The sequence below is a fragment of the Trichoderma gamsii genome, assembly GCF_001481775.2.
Source record: "Trichoderma gamsii strain T6085 chromosome Unknown Scaffold_35.2, whole genome shotgun sequence".
Lineage (NCBI taxonomy): Eukaryota > Fungi > Ascomycota > Sordariomycetes > Hypocreales > Hypocreaceae > Trichoderma > Trichoderma gamsii.
In genome coordinates, this window is record NW_020171372.1 from 293,954 (window position 1) to 311,789 (window position 17,836).

General features: G+C 50.0%; 6 protein-coding genes across 6 annotated transcripts; 3 read left to right on the forward strand and 3 right to left on the reverse strand.

Annotated features, from left to right (window-relative positions):
- Positions 1 to 706: 706 nt before the first annotated feature.
- TGAM01_v208442 (hypothetical protein) lies at positions 707 to 2,344 on the reverse strand (the record flags this gene model as incomplete). Its single annotated transcript, XM_018810215.1, has 2 exons — positions 707 to 1,483; positions 1,574 to 2,344. The coding sequence occupies 2 exons, from the start codon at positions 2,342 to 2,344 to the stop codon at positions 707 to 709; spliced, it is 1,548 nt and encodes a 515-aa protein (XP_018656592.1).
- Positions 2,345 to 5,567: 3,223 nt separating this feature from the next.
- TGAM01_v208443 (hypothetical protein) lies at positions 5,568 to 5,822 on the reverse strand (the record flags this gene model as incomplete). The annotated part of the gene is made up of 1 exon (XM_024550330.1): positions 5,568 to 5,822. A coding segment is annotated over one exon (255 nt), but the record flags the coding sequence as incomplete, so codon positions are not given.
- Positions 5,823 to 7,431: 1,609 nt separating this feature from the next.
- TGAM01_v208444 (hypothetical protein) lies at positions 7,432 to 9,502 on the reverse strand (the record flags this gene model as incomplete). Its single annotated transcript, XM_018810216.1, has 2 exons — positions 7,432 to 9,329; positions 9,457 to 9,502. 2 exons carry the CDS (start codon positions 9,500 to 9,502, stop codon positions 7,432 to 7,434), a joined length of 1,944 nt encoding a protein of 647 aa, XP_018656593.1.
- A 1,220-nt stretch (positions 9,503 to 10,722) lies between these two features.
- TGAM01_v208445 (hypothetical protein) lies at positions 10,723 to 12,591 on the forward strand (the record flags this gene model as incomplete). The annotated part of the gene is made up of 4 exons (XM_018810217.1): positions 10,723 to 10,902; positions 11,054 to 11,087; positions 11,137 to 11,427; positions 11,531 to 12,591. The coding sequence occupies 4 exons, from the start codon at positions 10,723 to 10,725 to the stop codon at positions 12,589 to 12,591; spliced, it is 1,566 nt and encodes a 521-aa protein (XP_018656594.1).
- Positions 12,592 to 14,108: 1,517 nt separating this feature from the next.
- On the forward strand, positions 14,109 to 14,285 carry TGAM01_v208446 (hypothetical protein; the record flags this gene model as incomplete). Its single annotated transcript, XM_024550331.1, has 1 exon — positions 14,109 to 14,285. One exon carries the CDS (start codon positions 14,109 to 14,111, stop codon positions 14,283 to 14,285), a length of 177 nt encoding a protein of 58 aa, XP_024404939.1.
- A 2,214-nt stretch (positions 14,286 to 16,499) lies between these two features.
- Positions 16,500 to 17,310, forward strand: TGAM01_v208447 (hypothetical protein; the record flags this gene model as incomplete). The annotated part of the gene is made up of 2 exons (XM_024550332.1): positions 16,500 to 16,782; positions 16,895 to 17,310. 2 exons carry the CDS (start codon positions 16,500 to 16,502, stop codon positions 17,308 to 17,310), a joined length of 699 nt encoding a protein of 232 aa, XP_024404940.1.
- Positions 17,311 to 17,836: the final 526 nt, after the last annotated feature.

A 17,836-nucleotide genomic window follows, 5' to 3' on the forward strand; every position in this document is an offset into this window, starting at 1 on the left:
GGGCGAAAACAGCGGACGAACATGAATCGCGTCAGCTGTCAGCTTAACCCTTTTACAGGTTTTGGAAACGGGCGAAAACAACACTACTGGCAGTCCATGTGGGTGGACGGTGGATTAAACGGAATGGGACGATGGGCGGGCCGTTCTAATAACGGATAGGTCCTTTTGAAAAAAATCCTAGTGGAGAAGCTCCAGGAGAAGAGAGAAGAAAAAAGCAGTTCATGCATGCAGGTACTGGGAAATCTACCTTAGCTACTAGTAGTGATAAATAATGCGTTTACTATTTGACATATTGCTCCGCTTGAGGCTCTACAAACGGCAGACAGGAGCTGAAGATGTAAAAAAAAAAATCTACGAACGGTCCGATTGTAAGACTGCTAGTAATCAGATGAGGAGTCATCTAATTCAGAGTTTCACTGTAAACTGAGCTGTTCGCTGAGAGAAGGGGTAAATGTGCCAATGTCTTTTTTATTAAGAGGATAAACTTATCAAAAGTCTCCTCGGCTGTGTCAAAAAAATCGCTATGATGATGCAGATATACGAATGTAGAGATCCCAACCCCCCCCAACGACTTGTAGTATTACATTTCTCATCAAAGTTGCGCGGATGCCGAGGCTCCGTGCAAAACTCATAACCCACCAAAAGCCCCAATGACCATAGGAAACTCTAAGAAATAAGGGAAGAAAAAGAAACAAACTTTTGTCTTTTAGATGGCTCTTCTCGTGCTAACGGCGTCCCTTTCCGTGCTGTTGACCGAAGGACTGCCGCTTGCTACTGGGTCGGGGAATCTGATGTCTCGCTCCTTGCCTTCTTCCACTTCCACCACCACAGTGGTAACCAGGTCCATTTGAATTCCAGGTCCTCGTAGGGACTCCTGGCTAGAACCTCGAGGTATTCTCCTCTTCTCTTGCCTTCGGATACTGGAAGAATGTTCAGTCAGGCGCTGCCATGACCACCATCCACCAGTAGTCTTGGGCTCCATCTTCCTCCTTCTTCTGCCTTCACCACCCTGAACCCAGACCATGTTGCCATAACGTCGAGCCTTGGGTGTTTGCAGAAAGGCAATCGTCCCAACGCCTGTATCGGCGGCATCCAATTCATATTTCGACGCAAAGATGATGGAATGGCGAGTTGTTCCGAACAAAAGGCAGTCGAAAAAGCCGTTGAGGGAGATGAGCGCTCCCGCAAAACAAAAGTATCCCAGCGGGATGTCGGCTCCAGCCATGGATGCCACACGCTCTGTGGCCAATGGCAGCGTACACGTAACGTAGATTACTGGATAGATTAGGAATGCTGGATTGTGATCCGACTGGTGCCCAAGATCTGTGCTGCCGTCTGGGTTGGCGGCACGGCGACGGCGGGCTTGTTTGCGAAGAGAAAACCAAATGGCAATGTAAAGCCCACTGGTCACGCCGAGAGAGATAAAGATCCACAGGTAGTGGGTGAGCAGACGAAGGCGTTCGTAATCGGAGTTGATCCAGCACTGAATGGATTATCAGCACGTTAGCAAACCACGTAGATACAAGAGGAAGAAGAAAGAAGTGTAGTGTAAAGCATAGCGTTGGCAACATACCCAAGCACCAGCGCGGACAAATAGTCCACCGTGATCACGTCCGTTGTTTGTAATTGCGATGGGCAGCGTCGAGATGAAATAGACAAACAACCACACAAGGACGATAGTCAAGTACAGCAACCTCTGTGACGGTCGATATCCCTTGACCACGGAACAGAATGTGTGTATGGCGATGAGGGTGATAAACAGGCTTGATGACAAGTCTCCGGTCGATACGAAGAAACCTTGAGCCCAGCATGTCTTCGAGCCAACCAAGATGGCATTCCGGTTGATCCACGTCGAGTTGAGGGCAAAGGCAATCGATTGATGCAAGTCGGCAATGAGTAGGTTATAAATGAGAATGAGAAACTGGTTCGGCGCGCCTTTGAGTGGCCGGATAGGTGGGCCTGGATCCTGGGGGATATTCGCTTCACCTTTTACAGAAGCATCGTGAGATTCCCTTGAAGGCGAAGTAAAAACGCCGTCAATGCCGAGGGTGAAATCTGCGGCATGTTGAGAAGCCGATGCCTCATGGCCTGGTTGCTGGGCGTCTGGTTGAGTCCGGTTTTCTTGTTCATCCTCGCCTCGGTGTGCGTATCGGAATCGGTCCTCATTTTCTTCCCGCACGAATAACTGCCAAGCAACAATCTTGTAGGTGAGATATATGAAAAGGGTAGCTGCGGAAACGAAAGATACGCAAGAGAGCACAGTGATGGCAGTAAGACCGCTGCGGAGTGACGAGGGTAGAGGGCTGAGCGATCGCCCACCCATAGACAGGTCCCCTTCCAGCATGGTTTGAGTAAATGAATGAATTATATTCGAGACCCTCTGATAGCAATTAGAAAAGGAGGAGTCTATAGTCTTGATGTGTTGGCGGAAATCGTCGTCGCATGTCGATCAGCCAGGAGGAATTGATAGCATAAATCGATCAAGAAGCAGCCGGCTTGCAAAATCTAGGAGCATAAAATCACTGTCTAGAAACAAAAGGGAAAGAGGAAGGGAGAGCAACGAATGGAAGAGAAACAGGATAGGGAATAAACAGCTTCAGATCTTCACGGGGGAGAAGGGGTATAACAGATCTCTCTCCCGTTCTGCCGGTAAGTAAATACCGGAGAATGAGTTGTAAAGTAACCAGGTGGGTACTGGGGGATTATTATATCGAAGGTAAGGATGGAGGAACGGATGATGGACAATAACTAGGAGATCTCCATAAATGCTAAATAAGCACCGGTAGGGGGGAGAAAAATTGATATACCTAGTGCCTGTAATATTGAACGGGCAAGAGCGTATAATCTGTTGGCGGACTTCCCACTCGCATTCCCGTCGAATGCCCATGTTATTCCCATCATCCAATATCGGGACAAGTCTCTAGAGGTGGAGATGGCATGCTCAGGCTAAGCCTTGCGAAGCATGGTCTTGCGTATAGACTTGAATCATGAAGCCTGCAGAGCTAATCTGGCGTCTTCGGCTTGAAACAGAAGCGTCCAGGGGCGCCGAGACCGTCGGCCGTCTGTCTGGCATCCACATCGCCAGCAGTAGTCTAAGCCGGGCCCAGGGTCCGACGTGTGCAACCACATGAAGCGTTTGCTTTGCTCGGATCAAGTCTTGACAGCCCCGTACTCGCACAATGATAAGGCTCGGCTGGATTGTAACATTGTTGGGCCAGCAGAAGGAGTCTGTCTCTCTTTTGTGAGAGTTCACATTCACGGCCCCATGGTCCAACAGACGGGCGGACACCCAAGCCAACCCAGCTTCCCGCCACACCTCATAGTTTCTGGTGGCGCTTCGAGGGCCCCAGCAGGACCTTTGCCTCACGCCGCGGCAGCCAGCGTCAAGCACATGATTTGCTGGATATTGGGGAATGCTGGTACAACTATTTGTTTCCCCTGTTGCTGTTTTGCACGTGTAACATTACTCTTGGGTAACGTACCTAGTATGGTACAGTATGCATGCGATTCCGCTAATACAAGGTGTATGAGCGCTCGTCGTGCCTTTTGCTGTTGGCAGACGTCCAGTGCTAAAATTCTTCGCCATGGATGGTCCCAGCGCAGCCAATCCAAGCCTGTTCTGGAATTCTGTGCAGCCCAAAGCAGAGTTAGACACCTTCTCGGCGTTGATTTGCCAAGGCCCCGCGGCGCTGTCATTGGCCTTGGAGCAGGGGTCGCAGCCAAGCCAAGCCATGCATGAGACTGGTTCTCAGCGCCAGGGAAGAGGCTGCTCTCGCTCACGTGGGAAGTAGGAGGAGGCGGCTATCGCTGTGACCCACGCCACGGAGACATGGCTGCGGAGTCGATGCCAGCGGCGCCCTTTGCTCCTCGGTGGACGGCTCGCTTTGCTGGTCGGGAACCTGTAACCCGCAATCCGTAACTTGGCTCACCGTGGGAACAGCAACTGGGTTGGCCTTTTCGTCTAACATGCGCCGTATGATCGCAGCGTCTAACACAATGTGCAGTTTCATGCCATGCCTAGTACCTAGTCGCCGCTGTAGTACAAAACTAACATTGACGTGTTGCTTGCAGTCCCGAGTTGGTTAGGAGTTGATGCTAGAACATGCAGTTGGCTAGTTGCAGGTTGCAGGATCGAAGCTCGGCCGCACCGCTGACCGTGGCCCTTATTTCGTTAACATGCATCGTCCCGGAATGAATGACGAGGTTTGAGCAAGGACTGACTGTGTCCGCCATTTCCTCCCCTTGACAATACCTGGTACTGCTAGTACTTCTCTGTAACAGCATTTGTATATCGAGCAGCATGCAGATACAGGCGGTTACCGGTGTATGCGTCTCGATAAGCGCATTGCGGCGCCCGTAGGTCATAGAAGTGGTGGTTAGCACAGTGAAACAGCCAGAAGCCTAACGCCTTCCGGGAAATCCGCACGACTGACGGCAAGACGAGAAGAGAATTCGAGCAGGGGGGGCCGGGTAAGCAGTTGTGCATTTGGAGGGCAGCTAATCATGGCTGCGTTCCGAGCCTGTAATTTTATGAAGGGATTCAGAAATTAGGTTGGGCGGAGGATGACTGAGACTGGATCACGAGATTGTGCGTGTTGCCTCAGGAAACAACCTTGTAATATCGAGTTGGCTACCCCAGATAAAATAACACGCAGTACCAAGTCCGCAGGTACCAGCAACTGCCATCACTTCAATATCGTCAACGACAATGCAGACAAGGTTCCATTCAAAGGACATCAGCCTCCAGCCAATCAAACGTCAACGTCTCGCGCTCGCGCTCGTCCCGCTCTCATGGCTTATGGGTGTGGCTTGAGATCAAAACCCTGAGGCGCTTGAAAGCAGCTATGGTAACAATACTACTACTACTGCTAGCATCGCTACAACAGTAGGTTACAGTGTCGATACCATCTGGTCAAGTCTCGTCAACTTCGTCCCATGATTCCAGCTACAGGGCCGCCATGCATATATCCAAGCTTCGTGCCTCGTATCGTCACCTCCTCGATTTAGCCTACCGGAGGGATTCAGGGAACCTAGCGCGGCGCCTTGTGCTGATGATGCAAAACCAGCAGTGCCTGAATGCTACGCAATTTACGCCCGTATTCAATAGCCCAGGATGCTTCCACCCTATCATGAATCGGGAGAGACAAGATCTCCCTAGTCTGTGCGCTCAACGGTCGTTTCGTTAGGGGGATCGACCAAGCTATGGTCTAGCTGGAATACTACGGCAGGCGTTTTCGCTTCGAGCTAACACAATTTTTCTTTTCTTTTTTTTTTTCCACGGAAAAGGCTGCAAGAGCGTATTAGAGTAAGATGCGATGCCCTACACGTCTAGCCTTGTCCTCACATTTCTTTCAACCAGACGAGAAACATCTTTCAAAGGGCCGATGTATAGAGGACCCTGCATTTGCGGCTGAATGCGGAGCACCAGGCTATCGATGAAGGATGAAGGGGCCATGAAGCTCACCGTGCATGGCAAACCCAGTCTACCTTATCTTGCTCGCAGATATAGACCTGCTACGTACGGATTAGCAGCCTCGTAGCCTCGGCTCCAGCTTGTGTCGAGTTGGTTAGCAGTGCGACACTCCGTCCATCCGATGGGTAGTTGCATCGGCTGTCACAGCCATCGGCGCGAAAACAATACAAAGGAGGAATGCATGCTGCTGCAGCCCCCCCTTATTTCTTTTTTTGCAGCCTGCATTGATCAGCCGCAATGCAACGGCACCGGGGGTCTTGTTTTGTCCCCGCAGTCCAGATCTAGGCTCGACTGGGTCAAGCTGACTGCTTTCGATGCAGCTGGCTGTGGAGTTTCGAATGGGCCAAAGGAGGACAGGGCTCAAAATTGAGAGCCGAAGACCCTGTCATTTGTGTCAGCGGTATCCATGGCGTGAAGAGAGAGTCAATATGGTTATACCTAGGTACTCCGCACTCAGCCTGATGACGATGATTGAGGGGACAAGCCCTGACGAAGCATCACCGAAGCTCCAACAGAAAAGTTGGACGGACGGAGCAATTCGATCAAAGAGGGCATAATAGCCAGCCAAGGGTTAATTAGTGTTCAAGCACCGGGCCGTTGGATGACGCCGATATGGCCCCATGAGCAAAGTGCACAACGTTGCGGGTCATTGTGATGGCCGTGCTCGCAAGCCTTCCCTGAACTCGAGAGTATTCTATGTATGTACCAACAACATCGTCAATAACAGATCGGAAGGTTTTCATCTGCCTGTGGAATCGTGCACCAACATGAGCGCAACATGAGCACAACATGAGCATTGACCCTTCATGCAGCCAGTCGCACAAATCACCAACTGTACGATGTTTATGCTGTTGGGGTTTGGTGGCATAGTTGCATGGACAAAGCTTCCAACTGAAGATTACGACACCGCACAGGCTTCCCCACGTCCAAAGTGTGCGACCTGAACGTGCCTCTTGTTGACGTATATAACAGTACCTGTAGTTGTTGTTACAACAACTAACACTTAGCCATGAAAACCATTATCCCGCATTTTCTTTCCTTTTTATTCCCCCTTGGCCTCAAGACGACCCCCACGATCACTTCAGAACGCAAATCCTGGGACTAGACTAAGCTCTGTAAACCTTGTGATATTCGGATGGCTAACATGAGGCGGGATAGTCTTGGCCGTTGGTAGAGTATTAGAATGTCCTGCTGGATCGAACAGTAAATCATCCCGCTAGAACTAGATATTTAGACTCGTCCTCAAGAGCAACAGACTTGACGTTGGTTCAACGAATTCCCGATCTGACTGCTAGTAATATCTTCCTTCAGCTGGAGGCGGGAAGAGCGGTCACGCGTAATCCATGCGAAATTAGGACAAGATAGATCAAGTCAACATTCAACTCCATCCATCTACTCCTTTTAGAGATGCCTATGCAGAATGATAGTACTACCAGTGCCACGGCACGGGAGGCAGAGTGTTCAATCTCGGATGCAGGGGTACAGAGACGACTATCCGATACGATTAGCGTCGACGTTGGAATCGAACGTATACCATCTTTGGACAAGGAAGCGAGAAGGCAAAGCTCTCCACCTGGCTAGAGCGATAATTATGCTGCCGTCATAGGAATGAAGACAGTTGGTTGTCCGTTGAGAGGCGCCGTACCATAGAGATAGGGGGAACCGGTTGAAGAAAAAGGAACGAGATTCAGTATGTGTATTCGTTTGTTGGAAACATGCTTGAGTGTTTTGAGTAATCCAGCACTCCCAATGGTCGCTCCTTTGCATATTCGTATGAACCTGAATTCTGGCTGTAAACCAGACTGGGTCGCTTTTTCAACTTAGCATGTTGAAGATATAGAATATCCTGCCCTTCATAAATTATAAAGCATGAAACTCCGTCCATCTACCTGGTAATCTATCCCAATAATCCAAATGCTTTCAACAATTCATTTCACTTTCGTGCAAATACCACCTTTCTAATTACCACTCTGTAGCCTCTTCATCCTCTCTTCCGCTGCACGCGCCCTCCTCTCTCTCTCCAGCCGCATCTTCATCTCAGGCGTCAACCCCCTAGCTTCCTCTTCTCTACGCTCCTGAGGTGTCTTTGCAATCATAGAAGCCACTACACTAGCATTCTTGTTTCTCGCCTTCGTATCAGAGACCTTTGGCCCCTCAACGCGAAGCCTCTCCTCCTCAGCTTTCCGCCTGTCTGATTCCTTCTTGTCTGCTTCTTGCTTCTCTCGCTCGTCGCGTTGATCGGCCTCGCTCTTTGTCATAGCCGGAGGCACCTTGGCACTGTCCCAATCCCACTTAGCCTCGCTCAGCTCGGATCGAGCCACTCTAAAGGCATCGCGCGTAGGCCGGTCTCCGGCAAGTTCAAAGGCTGTCTTTCCATCTGTGTTCTTGAGCAGCGGGTTCGCTCCAGCTCGTGTGAGAATGCCCAGGACTAATGGCGCAGAGTTCTGTGAGGCTGCGTAGTGTAAGACACGTGGGGTGTGGTAGTTTTGCTCGGGAGGATAGAATTCAAAGTCTGGGCTAAGCTCATTCTTTGTGAGATATGATAGGAGTGCCGGCAACTTGGAACGCCGTACAAAAGCTTGCAGCTGAGACGTGTGGAGAAGTGCTGTTTCTTCCTCCTCTGACAGAGCTGGTTTCACTGGCTTAGGCGAGGCCTTGCTTTGTGCCGCTTTATCTGAATCTTTCGGTTCAGCCTTTGCTGGCACGATTTCGCGTACTTTTAGTCGAGTCAGCTCGATAAAGGATCGCATAAGCTCGTTCTGAGTAGCCCTCCTGGTGCTAAACGGGAATCCTCGTATTCTAGCGTCGTTTGCCTGGAGAGCCTGCCCTTCGTAAGGGCCAAACAATGTTCTTCTGTTCGTCGTTCCCGTTGCTCGGATGAATAATAGCTCTGAAGTGTCCAAAAGCCCCTTCCAGTCGTGTAAAAGAGCGCGGATATCCTCAACTAAAGCAGTTTCGTTATATCGACGCAGAGATGAGCCCACAGAGTGCGCCTTTCCCTTGGCATTGTCATTGGCCGACTGAGAGCCACCCTGTTTCCGTCGTGTTGTATATCTGTGAAAGGTCTTGTGGGCGAGGACTGTGGCTTCTCTGTTCATCGTCGTGCTGCCAGCCTTTCCAGCTCGTGGGGCCAGCGAGACAACCATGGCTGCAAAATGTCCACCTCCAATCATGCAGAGGAAGAAGTGAGGCCCCTTGTACGCGACTGGCGGCAGCGTTCCATCTTTGGCAGGCCTTGGCATTGCTATGGGCTCGAGCTGCTTCTTCCTGATAACGTCGACCAAATCTGACTGCCTCTGCTCTTCATCGGAGAATATGGCTCGATATATGCCGAAATATGAGTTCTCCGGCAGCAAGGGCGAGCTGAACCATATCAGCGGCGGTTTGCCCTTGCCGGGCCGGCCTGCAATTTCGTCGTCATCGCCGTCTTCGGTATTATTATTATTATTTCGCTTCTCTGTTAGCCTTGCTTGTTTCTTGAGCAACGCCGTCAGCGTCGACTCTTGGCGACCTTCATCCTCGTCATCCTCCGTATCTTCCGAGTCGGAGCCAGAGAGCGACTCATCCAGAGTCTCTATCAGCTTCTCGAATTCGGCTTCTGTCACGACGCTCTGCCCTCGCAGCTTCTGCTTCAGGTTGTAGTGGTGCAAATCGGACTTGATGTGGCTGCGCTGGTCGAGCACCGTAACGAAGGATAGCTTGCACAGCGAACAAGTTTGCGAACCGGCGATTCCATCAGGCGATGCTTCTGAGGTCTGTTTATGAGGCGTCGTGGCTTCGGCATCGGCATCGGCAACGGCATCTGCGTCTGGCTTGAGAGTCAAGCCTCCGAGGCTTTCGGGCGGTAGATCATAAACTAAACACGAGCCATAGCGTTTAGCATGTATATAAGAGAGGCGCAGCAATGGGCATCGCGCGACGCATCACGAGCTGATTAACAGCTAAAGAAAAGCAGTGATGCAACTGGACTGACTGATGCTTACCATATAGCGGCCGTCGCAAGAGCTCGTCTGTCGGGTTTTGCGCCATTGTACGGTGCCCAGCCCTAGGGTTTAGCTTTGCCTGTAGGTATGTAGAGATGCTACTTGCGAATCTCAAAGCCAAAGATCAACGCGAGCGCAAAGAATGTGGTGACGTGCGGTTAAGTATCGAGCATCATGACGCAGAAAGTGTTGGAAGAGTTGCCCCTCCATGACAAACACGGCTGAGTCAACCGGCGACACACAACCCCACTGTTGAAAATGCGCCTCGCTCTTCTCCATATTATAAAGGCGGCAGCCTTTTTTGCGGTGCCTGGCTGGATCCAGGGTAGTAGTGCTGGCAGTTTAGCAAACGATTCTTGGGTATGTTTGTTAGTGATGCATACGAAATGCGCCTAGCCTATGCGAATCTTGGTTTTCCACCAAGTCTATTTCATTAACTATTGTTTTTGTTTCCTCCTTGAGCTTTGTCAAGCTAAGAATGATGAGAGGCACTAATGCTCTAGGCAAATCGCACGAAAAAGGAAATATCCGCCGGTTCGCGATGGTTGAAGTTGTTTTACCTAATACATACACAGATAAATGAGGCTGCAAATTCTATTAGCTAATAGTTGCTTGGGGTTCCGGAGCACGTTGCCGTATTGTCGGGAATGCTAAAAACCAATAGACTTATATCATGGATATATAATGTCCATTACTGCTTACATGGCCCCATTCAATCCACAACCTGGAGTACTGGTACTAGTATACAGGTATGCCGCTGCCAAACAAATACGATGATAGACCTTGTAAAGCTCTCACTCTAGAACGCACGTGCGTAACGATTCTTCGGCCTTACACCGAATCTTTGGTTCTTCTAATCTAGATATTCTGCCAATTTTTGAAACAGCACCCTCTTAGTCTGTAGATCGGCATCTGATACCCGGATTCTGCTCCACCTCGGCGGCACATGCACAAACAGATGCGCGGTATTGGCTCTTCTTTGAACGCGGGGAGCAACAAAACAAAAGTTCATGGTTCGTTTCGATCAGAAGAAGCTAGGACAGATTCCGAGAACGGCAATGAAAAGTGAATAACCCTGCTAGCAACACTGCCATTACCACGCTGTGTTGCCTCACCGTTGGACGAAAATGGGAGGTGGGAGATTGACGCGGTACTGCATTTGCTGCATGTATATATTTGTCTCGGAGCCGTCCGCGGCACAGAAGAATGCCACCTCGTGTGCCGCCATTAGGATCATCGCGTCAATAAGCTTGCTGCATGCACAATATGACCGCCGAGCCTGGCCAAGCAGAAAAGTCGCCCGTTGCGGTGCTAACGCAGGGAGGTAGCAACAGCCTCAAGGGTGGAGATGGAGATGGAGATGGAGATGCTGCTGCTGTTGTCCCCGTTGGTGTTGCCGATGAAAGGATCAAGAAGCGCCAGTCGCTGTCCGATGTCTTTACCATTGTAGGTTACCTCCACTGCGGTGTTGGCCCTTTGTCAATATTGTCAATTCCCAAGATGAACGAATATTGCGTCGCACTCTCAAAAGAAAGAAAGAAAAAAAAAAAAAGGGCCTAGTAGTGGTAATGCTGACATTGAACGTCATGACCAATAGATCGCAGCCGGTGCTGCTCTCATTTCAGATGGATGTAAGTATACACTTCACGGGGATGCTTCTCGTGCTAACGGAGAAGCCAGATCAAAACAACCTCATGACAATGAGCAACGTACTCTTTAAAAAAGAGTATCCTGCGCAGTATACATCTGTCGTCAGCACTCGCGTATCCAATTCTTTGCTCGTTGGGGCTATTCTGGGGCAAGTGACCATCGGCCTGACGTGCGACTATCTTGGGCGAAAGACGGCAATCATACTCACCACGATGTTGATCGTCGTTGGCGGTATCTTGGCAACTGCTGCTCACGGAACTACCATTGACGGCATGTTTTGGATGCTCTTGGTGGCACGAGGCATTGTTGGGTTTGGCGTTGGTAAGATATCCACCTTCATGTTATTTTTTTGTCAGATATTTGAAGTCGTGCAGTCTATATGCATGCAGGACACCATGACTAACGCGGAGTTGCAAACATCAAGGCGGCGAGTATCCGGCTGCAAGCACATCGGCCTCCGAAGCCGCCAACGAAAGAGTCCTGGACAAACGCGGCCCAATCTTCATCCTTGTCACGAACCTACCTCTCAGCTTCGGAGGTCCCCTGGCCGTATCCATCTTTCTGATTGTTCTCTCAGCCGCAGGAGAAAATCATCTGTCGACAGTATGGCGAGTGTGCTTCGGTATTGGTATCCTGCTTCCGCTGTCTGTCTTCTACTTCCGAATCAAGATGCTCACGTCCAAGCTATACCGCAAGAGTGCTATCCGGCGCCATGTACCCTACGGCCTTGCTCTCCGTTACTACTGGAAGACGCTGATTGGTACTTGTGGCGCCTGGTTCCTGTATGATTTTGTCACTTTCCCCAATGGAGTCTTCTCTGGCACCATCATCTCGTCCGTGGTGGACACGCATGGAGACACGCTACGAAGCACGGCAGAGTGGCAGCTCTTGCTGGGGGCCATTGCTCTGCCCGGTGTCTTTTTCGGGGCCATTTTGTGTGACCGAGTAGGAAGGAAGAACATCATGATGCTTGGCTTCTCTGGCTATCTCGTCTTTGGCCTCATCATCGGCTGTGCCTACGATAAAATCACTAAAATCATTCCTCTCTTTGTGGTTTTTTACGGCCTAATGCAGAGCTCGGGTAACTTCGGTCCTGGCGATATGCTCGGGCTTTTGTCATCGGAATCGTACGCAACAAGCGTAAGAGGAACGTTTTATGGCCTCAGTGCGGCTTTGGGCAAGACTGGTGCCGCCGTGGGAACACAGGCCTTTACTCCTATCCAAAACAACTTGGGCAAGCGGTGGACCTTTATCATCGCCGCCATCTGTGGCGTGGTGGGGGTCTTGGTCACCTACTTCTTTGTGCCTAATGTCACTGGCGAAGATCTTGCCGTTCAAGACGAAAAGTTCAAGGCTTATCTGCTTGAGCATGGGTGGGATGGCGAGATGGGCATGAATGACGAGAAACATGTAGCGGCTGTGGAGGAAGACGAGGAAGTGGCCTCTTCCTCACTCCACGTCGGCGAAAAAGGCGTCAGGGTATAGTAGAGTATAGCAGACTAGACGGAAAAGGAAGGATGTGAAAGAGGCGGGGGTCTCAGACTACCTGATTTTTGCTGGCTGTCAGTAAAAGTGAATACTGCATGCTCTGTCTCAGCTGTTGTCTGAGGGCCACAACTCATGCCGTAATTTTCGCAATTTGCTTGTTGTTTGCCAATATCCCGAGGTAGTACGGATGGAGCAACGACGCTAGAACGAGTATGAGACGGTCAGTCATCTCGTACAGCATAAAGTAGATAATATACTCATGAAACTGTCACTGCCTAGTTCTGATTGATTGCCCAGCGAGTAGCTGCCGGCATGGTCCCGCCAAGACGGATGCTACGAGTAATACATCCTCACTCTTGTATGATATCAGAACAAGAACAAGGAAAGATGGAGATTCTGGGATATAGATCCTTTCAACGGTACTGGTTATGGCGGCTGAATACAAGTAAGCATCTTACCACGGTCTTAATGCCGGGGAGGCATTGTTCGGCCCGAGAAAACGAGACCAAATATCTGCTGGGAATGTGTGACATAGAATCTGCTTACTTGTACGAAGCTCGATTTGGCTGCAAGCGTATTTGCAAGCGTGTTTGCAAGCGTATGCTTTGCTTCGCCGGTACGAAGCCGTTATATTTCATATATACATGTACTGACGGGAACATACTTACTTGTACTTGTGTGACCGATCTATACTCACATGCAGCAGTTGTGATCTTGCGAATATAATGAAGCTTCTAAAATATGCCTTTTGAACTGAGCTTCGGCGTCATATCAGATGTCGCTTCGCCCGTGCCGCCTGAGCGGAGCAAAAGTTGCTCGGTCCAAGATGTCAGGGTGGGGATGGCCACCACCATTGCTGTTGTACTCCGTTTAATCCAAGTACGTTGCAACTTCAGCTAGTCAAATGGGCCGTTGCATTGCATCAGTAGCGACACAGTTACTATCCACTGCTGGTAGTAATGCTAGTAATAGCATGTGGTATCACAAATAGCTGTGTAAATTGCATGACCTCATAGCATGCCCATAGCCAGCCCTTCTCGCTCTCTTAGATGTGACGCCTTTACCCAGGGCCGGGTTGAAGGCTCGCTGGTCTAAGATCTTCATGCATGAGCACAGACACAGATGGGCGCTTACATCTGTGCACTATTGGCGCAAAATTGATATAGCCAGCATCAAATGTCAGCATCTGCGTCCCAGAACTTGGTCCGATGCTTAGCTCGCGCCGATGTGATCGATCAAGACCCGCTTCGAGGTCCCCGCATCGAGGGTCTTGCCGCTCTTGGTGATGTTGGTCAGTCGGTGCTGGTTGCGTGATGGCATGCAGTAGTTCATATCTACGTCCGTATGTATGCATTTTGCGGATCGATCGCTGCTTGTATGTGCTAACGGATAACATTAGAAACGAGTAGGACGAGATAGCATTGCTAGAAGATGACCTGTAAAGCAGTTTCCTAATGATGATATAGACGGCTTACCCAGATGTTGCTGACAATGCGTGCTGCCTTTGGCGAGCTATGGCATCCAGGCAAGGATCAGCAAAGCGTGGGCTTTTTAGGGCAACTACTTCCTCTTTCTATTTGCCGAACGACAGGGGTATTTCGGTAGGCAAAGATGCTGAGCGGGAGAGGGCAGTTGACAGCGAGAACGGCAATCGACTACGAGGGAGATCAGTTGACAGCAACAGAGGGTAATCGACAGCGAGGTACGGATATTAAAAGCCAGACGAAGCACTCAATAGCGACAGAAGTTAGTTGACAACAAGAGAAAGCATTTGACAGGGAGAAACGGCAATCGATAGCGAGAGACGGCAAATGACTATTTGTCCGAGTCGCTATCGGAGTCTCATCATGTTGTGTTGTGGTGTTCGGTGTGGAGCGGCACACGATATGCGAGAAGACAAACTGGTCACAACGCATGCTAGGAGGCGCAATCCGCTTCGCCCTTGCCTCTCGCTGTGGCTATACCCAAAGGAGAGAATTGTTGAGGACACGCACATATATCGAAGAGCTGGGACGGTATCGCGTTGCGTACCCGGAGACGTCCTCCAAGGCCACGCTCAGATGTGAGTGGAGGCAAAATATAGACCGAGACATGGTTGAAAAGACCCAGACTGGTGCGTTGGAATTCGGGGCGGGACAAATGAGAAAAAAAGAAAGATTGGCACGATGGATTCTCTTCTATTCGGCTCTACCGCATGAGCAAGGGGTATGGCATGTCGTTGATAGGTAGGGAGAGAGAGAGAGACATACTAAGGAGGGCAGATGTTTTGGTGCTCCGTTACTGCCCGGGCGCGTATTTATGGCTGTGTGTGTGCCCTTTTATTGCTCTTTCAGCGGATTGAGTTGTTGTCGTTGTTGAAGTCTGGAAAAAATAAGATAAGAGAGGTCGTTGCTGTCTGGCAGTGCCTTCCCCCTAGAATATATAAGGCGGCCAGCTGTCTACCAGTATTAGTACATGTACCTTCCCCTAATACTCAGGACATTGAACTGCACTCTTCATCTAGCAACTTGAAATGGCAGAAAAGATCACATACAGCCAGTTTGCGTGTATAGGCAGTGGATTCTCTGGTATAGCTCTGGGGTGCACTATCAAGCGGTGGTATGGAATCACCGACATTCGCCTCTTTGAACAGAGTAGCGATCTGGGAGGCACATGGTTTGCCAACCAGTATCCAGGTATGTTCTCCTTGGCTATATTCCATAGATCCACCTCATCGATATGTGCTGACGCCAACTCTTTGTTCCCTATAACTAGGATGTGCGTGCGATGTTCCCAGCTTGCTCTACAGCTTCTCCTTTGCTCCAAACCCCAAGTGGACCAAAATCCTGCCATCCCACCAAGAAGTCTGGCAGTATCTCGATGATGTGGCGAGACAATATGGCCTCCGCGAGAAGATGAGCTTCAACTCCCGTGTCGAGAGATGCGAATGGATCGAGCAGTCTGGTCGCTGGCGTATCACGGTCCGAAACACCACATCCGACACTATCCATGTCCACGAGTGCCAATTTCTCTTCAGCGGTTCGGGCGTCTTGGTATATCCTCGCAAGCCAGATATCCCAAACATTGAAAGCTTTGAAGGCCCCGTGTTCCACGCTGCCAAATGGCGACACGATGTTGACCTGACCAACAAAAATGTCGCCCTCGTCGGCAATGGCTGCTCGGCCGCACAGATTGTCCCAGCCATCAAGGACCAGGCAAAGCATGTGACGCAGTTTGTGCGCACCAAACACTGGATCATTCCTCCCGTGCAAGTGCCCAACCTGAAGCTATTCCAGTGGTTGTTCATTCATGTACCCGGATTCCTCAAACTCTCTCGCTTCCTCTTCATGATGATCATGGAAACCGAGATGAGAGCCTTTTACATGACCGAGACGGCTGCTGCGATTCGTCGCTCCAAAACAGCCGAAGCCGTGCGGTACATCAAGGAAAAGGCTCCCAAAAAATACCACGATAAGCTGATTCCCGACTTTGAGATGGGCTGTAAGAGGCGCATCTACGATCCGAATTATCTGACCAGTTTGCACTCGGAGAATGTCACCCTTCGAGACGATGCAATTGAGGAAGTGACGCCAAAGGGAATTCGCTCCAAGGACGGCCATACCGATGCTGACGTTATTGTGTTCGCAACTGGCTATGAAACAAACAGCTTCTGCACAAACATCGACATTATCGGTCGTCAAGGTGTGACAGCAGAGGAGCATTGGAAAGCTCTAGGAGGCCCAGGGGCGTACAACACTACGTCTATCAGTGGCTTCCCAAATCTATTTTTGATAGTCGGTGAGGTCTACCTTTTCTTCTCTTTGCTCATTTAATTTTTTTCCCCTCTACGATTGGTCATCGAGCTAATCTGTCATCTTTCTTTATCTGTAGGACCAAACAGCGCTACCGGTCACACGTCGACAATCATGGCTGTGGAAAACTCCATAAACTTTGCTCTCCGGCTAATCAAGCCCGTCCTTCAAGGCAAAGCGATGGCTGTGGATGTCAACCCTGATGCGGAGAAACAGTACATTGATCAGATTCAGACAGACCTCCAACAAACCGTGTGGCTTTCCGGCGGATGTTCCAACTGGTATAACAGGGCTCAGGATGGATCAATATATAATGGCATGTCGTATCCCTACTCACAGCCCTACTTCTGGTACCAATGCTTGTTTCCAGTATATAAGGACTTTAAATACGATGTAAGTTTACACCCTTTGCTTTTTTTTTTTTTTTTCCTTTGTCCGCTCAATATAGCCTGCTTTGCCCAGCAGGGATCCACAGAGCCAAGAGATGATCTTCTAACAAGCTGTGGCAGCCTCCGAAGAGCAAGAGGCCATCCCGCGGAAAGGGTTGGGGGGAAGTGATCCGATATTCGGTCTTGGTTGCTGCCTCCCTATCGGGGTTGAGTTTGGTGGTGTCTGGGACGAAGAGTGGCTGGGACTTGACAAGATCTGTGGAATTTCTGAAAGCCCAGGCGAGCGTGCTACAAAATGGTCTCGTGGAGTACATCAGACTATGACTTTAGAAACAACAAGGAAAAAGGAAGAAGAAGCACACTTGGTATACGTACCTAGGTGCTGCTTGCCTGGGAAACTACTTACCTACTCGAGATTGAACCAAGTACTGCACAATATCATCAAATTAAACAAAGACCTCTCTACGCTGCTTGTGCAACCACTCTGTATTGGCCGTCGCATCGCCACACGGGCTCACATTACTGTCAGCTTGTAATACCATCATCAAGGTAGGTGTCACAAATACCATCTCGGACAAGGCTCGCGGCGGCTATCTGTACGTACCCGCTTAATCCTTCGCGCCTCACATAATATCGGCTCGAGAATTACGAGAATTACGTACTCCATGGCCTTGTGCTGCTGAAAGCATTAGACGCGCCGCCAAATATTACTGTTTACTCGAATATCCGCTCGGCATCTTGTGCGCGCTTGCACTTTGCCGTGAAACAATACTCGCCGGTGCCTGGCGAGTATTGAGTCGGCCGACGATTAGGGGAGAATCGTGAGTGGCCTCGTGGATGCGGTGACTCGACCATCATTGGACACCGCCTTGGGTTCTTATCAGCTGTTTGCCTTTCATTTCTTTTTTTTTCCCTGGGTGAAACCTGGATATGACTAAACATACAGGTATTGAGAAGAGAACAGGATATTGAACTGCGATGATCCCTACCAGTCGGCTGCCTTAGCCACACTAAGCATGCATGTCTTGCTGTTATTGAGCAGCCTTGGCCGGCTGAGCTCAT